The sequence below is a fragment of the Drosophila albomicans genome, chromosome 4 (genome assembly GCF_009650485.2).
Source record: "Drosophila albomicans strain 15112-1751.03 chromosome 4, ASM965048v2, whole genome shotgun sequence".
Lineage (NCBI taxonomy): Eukaryota > Metazoa > Arthropoda > Insecta > Diptera > Drosophilidae > Drosophila > Drosophila albomicans.
Window position 1 is genome coordinate 1,129,314 of NC_047630.2, and position 9,764 is coordinate 1,139,077.

Consider the following 9,764-nt stretch of genomic DNA (forward strand, 5'->3'; position numbering starts at 1 on the left):
CTCCAAAAGTTGGTCGCATATGCGATTCGAGTACAATCCGCAATCTTGCAAGCCGAGGTGTCCTACCACAAGAGGTGATTCATAACCCTTTGTGGTGGCATGGACCAGAGTGGCTCCACCTCCAACTGGATCAATGGCCAACTTATTCAAGTCCCATCCTGGAGACTCTGCAGGAGCAGCGGATTAGGTGTAACATCGCCAAGTTACCTCCTGATTTCCTGAGCAAGTTCTCTGATTTTGAAAGAGCACTTCGTGTGGATTTGTAGGGAAACATTCGATCGTCTTGGTCACGGCATTAGCTGTTACGTCAGGGTGGCATCGGGTTGAAAAGTAAAAAACACTTTGCAGAAATTTTCACTTTTACGTTTCACGTTTATTTTTTCGCACTTGAAAAAAAACTTGTTGTGCCGCTTGAGAATGTAGAACATATGTGAAAATGCAAAAGGCACTAAAAAAAGGCAGGGTGACTAACATGAGCGGAGAAACTAAATCAGTGTGACTGCGCGTGTGACAAGGTCACACGTGATTTGAGCATACACATGAGTGCCGATCACCAGAGACACCATTGACGGCTGGAGCCAGAGTTCGTCGGCAAGCGTAGTCTGCGGAACTGTTCCAAGAGGGTGCGGCAAAGTTGGGGATCCACTTGCAGCAGCATCTTTCGACAGAAGTCGGATGTGCGAGAGCGAATGATCGCCATACATACGCCCTCCCTACCAACGCGGGTGACGGATAGCGCAGATATGACACCGGTCGATAAGCGCTCGACATCCGGCGTCTATGAGGATGTTCTCTGTCGGCAGTATGCTCACAGCCTTAGCCTGAGGCAAGGACGTGAGAGACGTTGGAAACGCCCCCTCGGTCAGAGATGAGGCCTGTCGATGGTAGGAAGGCGAGCGAGAACGTGATCGTGCCGGAGTCAGGGTCGGAGTCGGGTCCGGTTGCTCGTTGCGTCTTCGCTGGCGAATGAGGCGAGCGCAGCGTACCTCCTTGAAGTGCAGGTGTGGTGGTCCTTCTGGCACACTCTGCAACTTCCCGCTGGTAGGCCACAAGCAGAACTAATTAATGAGTACTGCTCTTAGGGAGATCGGCCTCGAATTAAGGCAGGCTTCAATCATAGACAGAGTGGATAACTCTTCGAACTCTTCCCATAACCCTCCCATATGTGGGGCGCCCGGTGAGTTGAAGTGCCAGGATAGGTTTTGGTGGACATGCTTCGAGATGATGCACTCTCTGATCGCGTCCATGAGGTCGGTCGAGATGACCTTTTCAGCTCCCATGAACGTCTTCCAAGTGCATCTGCTGTGGGTATTCGCGACGTGCTATAAAGCGGGAAAACACGGCCAGGAATTTCTCCTTCGTGAGGTCTGAAATCGCCACCAAGTGGATCGACCTCGTGCTGAAGCACACGAAGAAGCAGACGTACCCCTTGGTGATGGGGTAGGCTCGGCCGGTGTGGTAAAGTCAAGTCCCGTGTGCGCAAATGGCATCGAGTAGGATGCCCTTTCCGTGTGCAGGTCTCCCATCATTTGGGTCTTGGGTCTTGCAGTCTTGTAGACCACACAAAACTTGCAAGAACTGATGATGGATTTGACGAGGACCTTTAGCTTCGGAATCCAAAATCTGGAGCGGATCAGACCCATGACTATTTAGTTACCCCCATGCACGGATATACGATGAGAGTGAAAGAATGAAGTCGAGCAGAGGAAGAGTATGATTGAATGACTCTAATCACAGCATAGGGAGTGGGACGCCCACAAGCCCGTAGAATCCCTTTGCCATCGAGGAAGGGATTCAAGTTCCGGACGGAACTTGAAGGAAGCACATATTGCTTGGACTGCAAAGAGTGCAATTCCTTCGGAAAGGTTTGGCATTGCGACACGATGATCAGTCGCTCTTGGACCCTTGACAATTCATCTCATTGACCATGGAGCATGGAGCTGCCAATTTTTGACTATTATCAATAAAACGGAAAACGAAAGCGGAAGTGCGTAGGGGTCTGGGAAAGTCAGAGAACCTGCTCAGGCAATCAGGAGAAAAAGGCAACTTGGCGATGTTACATCTAATGCGATGCTTCAGCAGAGTCTCCGGAATAGGACTTGACGAGGTGGGCCATTGATCAGGTTGAAGGATTGTACTCGAATCGCACCTGACAAACAACTTTTGGAGTCGCTGGCTTTAACTATTTTTGCCACACGATTGGCCACAAAAGCTATCTCTTGTACGGTGGCTTGTTAAGCCAAGCCAGGACGATTGTCAAATTAGTCCAGAAGGTCCGGAAACTCTCGTCTGGAAGTTTCAGGAGGAGTGCCGAGGATAGCTCGGCCAATAGAACTGCGCCACAAAGTTCCAACCTGGGTACTGAAAGTGACTTGACAGGACCCACTCTTGATTTCGCAATCAAGAGATGCGTGATCACTCTGTTTGTTGTCTCAACGTGGACATAGATAACCGCTCCATACTCCCTTTCTGAAGCATTACAGAACCCGTGGTACTGGAGCTTCACTCTTGCTTGGAGCTGAACCCACCTTGCAATCCGCATCTTTCTTAGAACAGGGTAGCTCCCGAGATACTCCTTCTGTTGGAGCATCCCAATCAAGCGTTTTTAATTAGATCTCCTGCATGAAGAGCTTGGCTCGGATAACGAAAGTGGCCAGCCACTCGGCAGGTTCGAAGAGTTTGGCAATTTGGGATAGGAGACCTGATGGGCAAGTTCTCGTGGCAGGAAGAAAAACTCGTCATGAGCTAGCCACCTGATGCTCAGAGTTTTTGCCGTACTCGAGTCTTCGATTTCCAGGAAGTCCTCTCGGAGTAGGTGGTCCTTTGGGACATTTTTCAGCACGCTCTTGTCGTACGCCGTCTATTTCCTCAGCGGGAAGCCAGCGCTTTCAAGAGCTGCGCAGACTAACGTAATGGTCCGGATGGCCTCTCCCTTAGTGTGTAATACACACTGTGTATCCCTGCCAAGACGTCGTCCACGTACATGCTGCCGGAAATGACTTGGCTTGCGAGAGCCTGGCCCGTAGGGCCAGGAAATGCCCGCAGTTAACAACGAATGTCATAGTGCTTAACTCGAAGTCACCGATATCACCGTCCGACGTACGAAACAGAATTCGTTGGAAATGTGTGTGCTTTGCGTCCATAAGGATTTGACGATAGATTTTCGTTATGTCCGCATTAAACACATACCGAAAATATCGCCATTTTAGGATTAGAAAAGTGAGATTAATTGAAGAATGAGCCCTGGATGAAGGATATCATTCAGACTTTTGCCATTTAAAGACGGACAGGAAGCGTTGAAAACGACCCGCACCTTCGTTGTGGTGCTGTCTGTTTTAAAAACGGGATGATGAGGCAGATAGAAATTAGGAATCGTGACCACCGCCTGCGGCGAGATGGGTGTCATGTGACCCAGGTTCACGTACTCCTGTAGGAGATTTTCTTACCCAAAAGTGAGCCAAATGTTTGACCGGGACCCGCTCAGGATGACTGACGGAAGGATATCCGCGCCGATTAAAATGTCAATCTGTGCTTTTTTGTCGAAGTATGGATCTGCCAGTTCGATCGCTGGTAGATCCCTTGGGAAACTTTGCGGCACATGAAATGAAGGTAACTTGCCTGTCAACTGTGGGATGATGAACGCTGAGGTTTCGAAATGGAGTCTCGGCTTTATTGAAGAACCAATGCTGGAGTGACATAACCTATGCGCTTGGGCCGTAATTGCGTGCACGGTTTGAAAAGGCAACTTTATTCGTTGGAGTAAACGCTCAGAAATAAAAGTCGCTTTGGACGATTAGTTCACGATGTACGTAGTACCTAGATGGCAAACATTGATAACCACCGTGCCGAGAAGGATATTCTAAGCGTTCACGGCAAAATAATTTTGTACATTTGTTGCCGATTGGTTTGGAATGGACTGTATACTGGAATTCGGCATTGAACTAGAAAAAAAATAGGCACCGTTGTGGGTATTATCGCCCCGATCAAGCAAAGTGTTGTGCCGCCCCTTGCGTGTGAAGCAATTGTGCAGGGTGTTTTTTTTTTAAGCACAAGTCACACGCTTTGCTCTTCTGAGTGACTCGAACTTTGAAAGAGTTAACTCGCCCTGAACTCTGCTATGATACAGAAGATACAGAAGTCTGCGAATGGACTGGAGACAGAAATATCAGAGTGCTCGAGAGCGGTCAAACACCGCTGAATAGTAATCTGCAGCTCCTTAATCATTGCCGCTGACAGGTTGAAGAGGATATTGAGCTGGCTCGTTATCAGTAAGCGCTTGTTTTCAAAGCGCTCACAGAGAGCCCTTTAAGCCGAGGCGAAACCATCGTTTGTGAGCGGAAACTTGGCAATGATTTTATTGGCCTCGTCTGCTGTCTTTGAATTAAGATGGAAGAGTTTGTCAAAGGTGTCAACCTCCGATTGTGACCTAGATGGCAGCGAAAAGATCACGAAAGGTCCGTGGAAAACTTCAGTGTCAACTGGAGGGAGCCGGCAGTCACCGGAATACACAGGAGGCGCGGATGCATCACTCATGACTGAGCCGGATGCATCACTCATGACTGAGCCGGATACCCTTTACACGAGCGAGACACCGCTCGTACACTGAATAACAGTGATCGTATTTGGCCTCTATCAGGCATGCTCCGGTTTTTACTTTTGGTTTTTGTTTTCGTTTTGGGACCAAAACCGAGATTTTCGTTTTTAGGTGCTTCGGTTTTCACACGTTTTTGGTCATCGTTTTGCTATCGGAACGTTTCATTTTTTACTGCTAAAACAGCTAAAAGTGTCTTTTGTATGTCCAATTTCGTGCGTGGATTGAACTCACATAAGGATTTTTTTATCCTGCATAGTTTATTTATGCTTCCCCTGAATGAAATATATTTGCCTTTTGTCTTTTTTGCAAAGAAAGATTTGAAACTTTCTTTAAAAAAATCAGTTGAACGGCAATCAGCTGTTTCCCATAAAAAATTGGGATGCCACCTTTTTGAATGCATTTCATTCCGGTTATTCCAACATTTTTTTTATATAAAATTTTAACACATAAGTAATTAAATTAAATTAATTAATTTTTAAAAAACATATTTTACCCAACTTCCACAAATTTATCGCCATCCGTTTGATTATACAAGTATTTTTAACTTGCTTTTTCATTCTATCAAAAGTATGGCAGCTTAGGCGATAACGCATGGTGTCGGACTTATCGGTCGCCCACCAAAACGAAAATTGTTGTTGCCGACGGCAAGATTTGATATCCAAATTTGAGGTGGGGTCAGAAATTAGTCGTTTTAAAAATAATTACAAGCCTAATTGATCTGCTGGCGGTCTTAAAAGAACGACAATAAACCAATGAGTCAACTACTTTTTTTTCCTTTTGCAAATAAGATCCGATTTAATATAGAAAAAGGCATTTACTTTTCATTTCTATAAGACAAATTTTCTCGTTTTGGAATTCGAAAAAATCTTGTGAAAGTGAAAACGAGAGCACCAATTTTTTCGTTTCCGTTTTCTAAACGAAAACGAAAACCGAAAGTGAAAACCGGAGCATGCCTGTATGCCTTCACTGTCACCATCTCGTTTTAGTGCATTAGCGCACGTGGCATAAACGGCCGCGACATTGTCCCAGGGAACTTTCAACCGGTCGCGACGGATCTCGTTCTTATGTCGTCCTCGGCTACAGGTCCTCTGACCCGACTCTCGAATTGGACTAGTCTGTCAGAGACGGTGACGAAACTTTTGAGAGCCATAATGCTAGTTCTGGTGAGTTTCACCTGAAAGCTCGTGTGGTTGCCTGACTATGCACAGCACTTGGAGGTTTTGGAGCGTTGCTGTGACGCGTGGCAAGTCGTTTCGGCAACGAAGGAGTTTTAGCAGTCGGAGACGAACGATCAATTTTGATGCGGAGTTGAGCTGCAGGAGTTACCTTTTCCTTATCGACTTTGGACCCAGAAGGAGCGAGCGAAGCGGACGACAAGCTGGAGCGGTTGGAAGCTTGAGTGAAAGCTTGGAGCCTCTTTTGTGCCAGAGACTCACGACAAAGCAAGTAGCCGAAGAGCAATGTACAAACAAAACTGGAAATTCGGATTACAAGTTGTTGCTGAACTGGGATCAAAGTACAATTTAGTGGGTACTCACTATATTTAACTTTAGGAATTTGTGTTAGTTGGAGCTTGGAGTTCATATCACGCTTTTGGCATTCGGACGTGCTATGCTTCGGCAATTACTTCACAGTCTCCTTTTTGCCAGAGACTCACGGCAAATCAAGCAGCCGATGAGCAAAGCACAAATAAAACTGGAAATTCGGATAACAAGTTGCTGCTGTACTGGGATCAAAGTAAAATTTAGTGGGTACTCACTGTAGTTTAACTTTAGGGATCTGTGGTAGTAGCATGCCATATGGATATGTATATAAGTAATGTACACCAGACAATGTACATGTGCGCGTTTGTGGATGAAACACTGTTATTTAGAATAAAATAACAATACGAGTTGGCATACACATGGAGTGTGTTATTTACAGACGTACGAACGACAAGTGCCACTATAAGACACATCCAAAAAAAGCCAATCGGAAATATAAGCGAGCTCTTTATATCGATATGGATACTTACACGCATATACAATAAAACACTTTTTTTTAGAATATTTCTTTTTTTAAATCACGTTTATATAATACTTGGCGAAAACACTTGTCGTGTACTTGGAAAAAGTAGAACATATGGAACATATGGAATTGCAGAAAAACACTAAAAATAGCAGGGAGACCAACACGAGGTAAAAAGCTAGATCAGTGAGACTGCGCGTGTCACAAGGTCACACGCACAGTATACCAACATTTGTCGTTATCGACAACAGTTCGATATGTGGGTCGCGACCCCCTTCCAGACAAGAGATCCATACTCAAGTATAGGAGTGAGGATCGCTGAATTCTTTCGACCAGCGTTTTATGTTTACCATATGTTATGTTATGTTTTTTGCATAAAACAGAACACCTAAGTCATTCACGGATTCTATTCTCTCTAGAGGAGTATCATATAGAACATAGTTATTTACCTGGGGAGATCCCCTAAAGAAGGTCATAAGCTTACATTTATTGCAATTAAGATTTAACATATTTACTATGCACGAATATTCTAGACGATTAAGGTTTCAACAGTGAGCTCGCAATACTATCATTAAATGTCAGGCAAGGCTTAACATCTGCAATGCTCTATAACAAAAGGAAGATCATTTATGAATAAAGTAAACAATAGAGGACCCAAATGACTACCCTGGGGCACACCAGAAGTAACTTAGATAAATGTAGAACCAAAGAATCGTTTTAATAAACATACTGGATTGTGTTTGAAAGGTATGAGGAGATCCACTCAATTAGGCTATGAGGAAACCCTAAAAGATTAAGTTTATGGAGTAACACGAGTCAAAAGCTTTACTAAAATCGGTGTAAATGACTTCCGTTTGCATTTGATTCTCGAATCCTTTAATTACAATAGAAGGGAACTTCAATAAATTAGTAGATGGGAACCTAGATTTCACAAACCCATGTTGGTAAGGTGAAATTATAAATTTAAACAGATGTTTCGGTTGGGAAGTTATAATTTTTCAAATACTTTCGGAATCGCAGACAAATTAGATATACTACGGTAATTTTGAACATAGCATGAGTTAACGGATCATTTAAACAATTTATGAAGCGGTTTACAGATACTACCAGCGCAATACCTTAGCACACAACTAGGCACTCCATACGGGCCTGCCTTAAAAATAGGTTTTATTCCCAATAGTTCAGCTAAAATATAGCTTTCTGTAATTAAAGATTCAGGAGAGGATATTGGAGAGGCTCTCGATAGACTACAGGTTTAGGTCAAACACAAAAATAAAATAATAATAATAATAATATCACTACTCTGATACAATGATACTCCTAAAGGACTATCAATAAAAACATGAGATGCAGAGGGGCACACTCCATTAAAATTCTTGTTGAACTGCCATGAGATACCAGCAATATTAAAGTCTCCAAGGGCTATAAAATAATCACGATCAGAAAACCTTTCAGAAATGTAATTAACAGCGGGATACAGATATTAAATTAAAACTTTTAATACTTACACGTTGAAAGCAAGTAACGAGTCTTGCTAATGTTACCAAATCGAGTCCCTCTCTTCTGATTGGCATTAAGTTTAACCAATAACACTTCGTAACCCACGTCGAAAGCGTGCTTCCGGAAATTAGTCTCTTGGAAAGTGCCTTCTGTATAGCATCCATATATCCGTAATTAAAGTTAAATATTATATTTACTTGTATTAAATGCAATGACGGATTAAAGGCAGTACCGGGACTATTCAAATATTGAGAACAAGTAAGAAAGTATATTTATTATATCGATATAGAACCACATTCAAAATATACCTTAGACGGCACAATATACCAGATTGTCGGCCAAAGCAACTAAGACCCTTGGTATGTAGGCGTTTTTCCCATACAAAAGTATTTCTTTAATAAGTTCCACAATTTTTATCTGATCGCAATCAAATTTTTAGAACTCATAAATACTATAGTTATTATTGTATTGTAATTGTCAGGTTTTTATATTTTTTAATTTCGGTTTATTTCACAACTTGTTCTTTCTCTGTCTAACGTTCTCTACATAGTGATCGCACTTTCGTCTGGTGCCCGATCGATACACATATGGCCACCTTATGTTCTATATCACGTTCTTGACAAAAGGTGGTGAACTCAAACGACGTAAAACAAGTACCGCGATCAGATATAATCCTTTGAGGTCGGCTATAAAAGTCAAAATATTTACTTAACGCATCTCTCGCTTCTCTAGTGCTAGTTGTATTTACAGGATAGAGTTTCACAAACTTAGTAAAGGCGTCAATAACAACTAAAAGGTGCTTTCTATTTGAAATTAAACTCGGTAGGGGGCCTAAATGGTCTATGGAGTGTATGAAATGGGACACATGGCTTCGGGATACTGTGCAAGGTTCTATCATGAATAGATATCGGCACTGAATGCAAAATGCACGAAAGGCAATTTCTTATAAAACGCTACACCTTAGTTCTCATATCTGGGAACCAATAAGTCCGTCTCAAATCCTTAACGCACTTGTCCGTTGCTAGGTGTCCTAATTTTTCGTGCGATTTCCTAATAATCAACAATAAGAATTATTTCCATTCTTTCTGCATACTAGTCCATCTCTCAACTCAAAGCTACGCAAGGTTCCATTCTCTAGTTTCTGTCTCAATCGAACTATTTCCTTATCCCTCATTTGTTCCGTTTGTAAAATCAAGTCTACATCCTCAGGTGTTTCCCCCACTACTCCAACTAAAGGTATTGTTTTCAAAAACGCGTCCTCACGAAACTCATATTTATCAACTTTATCATCTCCCCAGGCCCTTTTACCACCGTCCATGTAATCCCTATTCACATCCTCGCAATTAACTCCACCGTTATCTAAAGAATCTTCACTAAGGTTCTCTTCCATTATAACTCGTAGTCTCTCTAAAGGATCTTCACAAAGGCTATCTAACAACGCGCTATCCCATGGTGTGTCTCTACGGATTTCTAAAAGGCTTTCTATAAGGTTGTCACTACTGATTCTCACAAGGTTGTCTCTACGGTTCTCAACTAAGTTTTCTCTATGGTTCTCTCTACGGTTCTCTATGCGTTCTTCCTCAAAGTTTTCTAACAAGTCATCGTCGCCACTAAACTCACTATTTTTTAGGGTCTTAACAACTTCTACCTGTCTGCTTAAAGC

At 43.0% G+C, this 9,764-nt stretch overlaps 1 protein-coding gene across 1 annotated transcript; it reads right to left on the bottom strand.

The window, feature by feature from the left end:
• Window positions 1-2,212: 2,212 nt before the first annotated feature.
• On the bottom strand, window positions 2,213-9,491 carry LOC127565786 (uncharacterized). The gene is made up of 2 exons (XM_052006287.1): window positions 9,365-9,491; window positions 2,213-2,469 (listed from the first exon to the last, which is right to left on the bottom strand). Exons 1-2 carry the CDS (start codon window positions 9,489-9,491, stop codon window positions 2,213-2,215), a joined length of 384 nt encoding a protein of 127 aa, XP_051862247.1.
• Window positions 9,492-9,764: the final 273 nt, after the last annotated feature.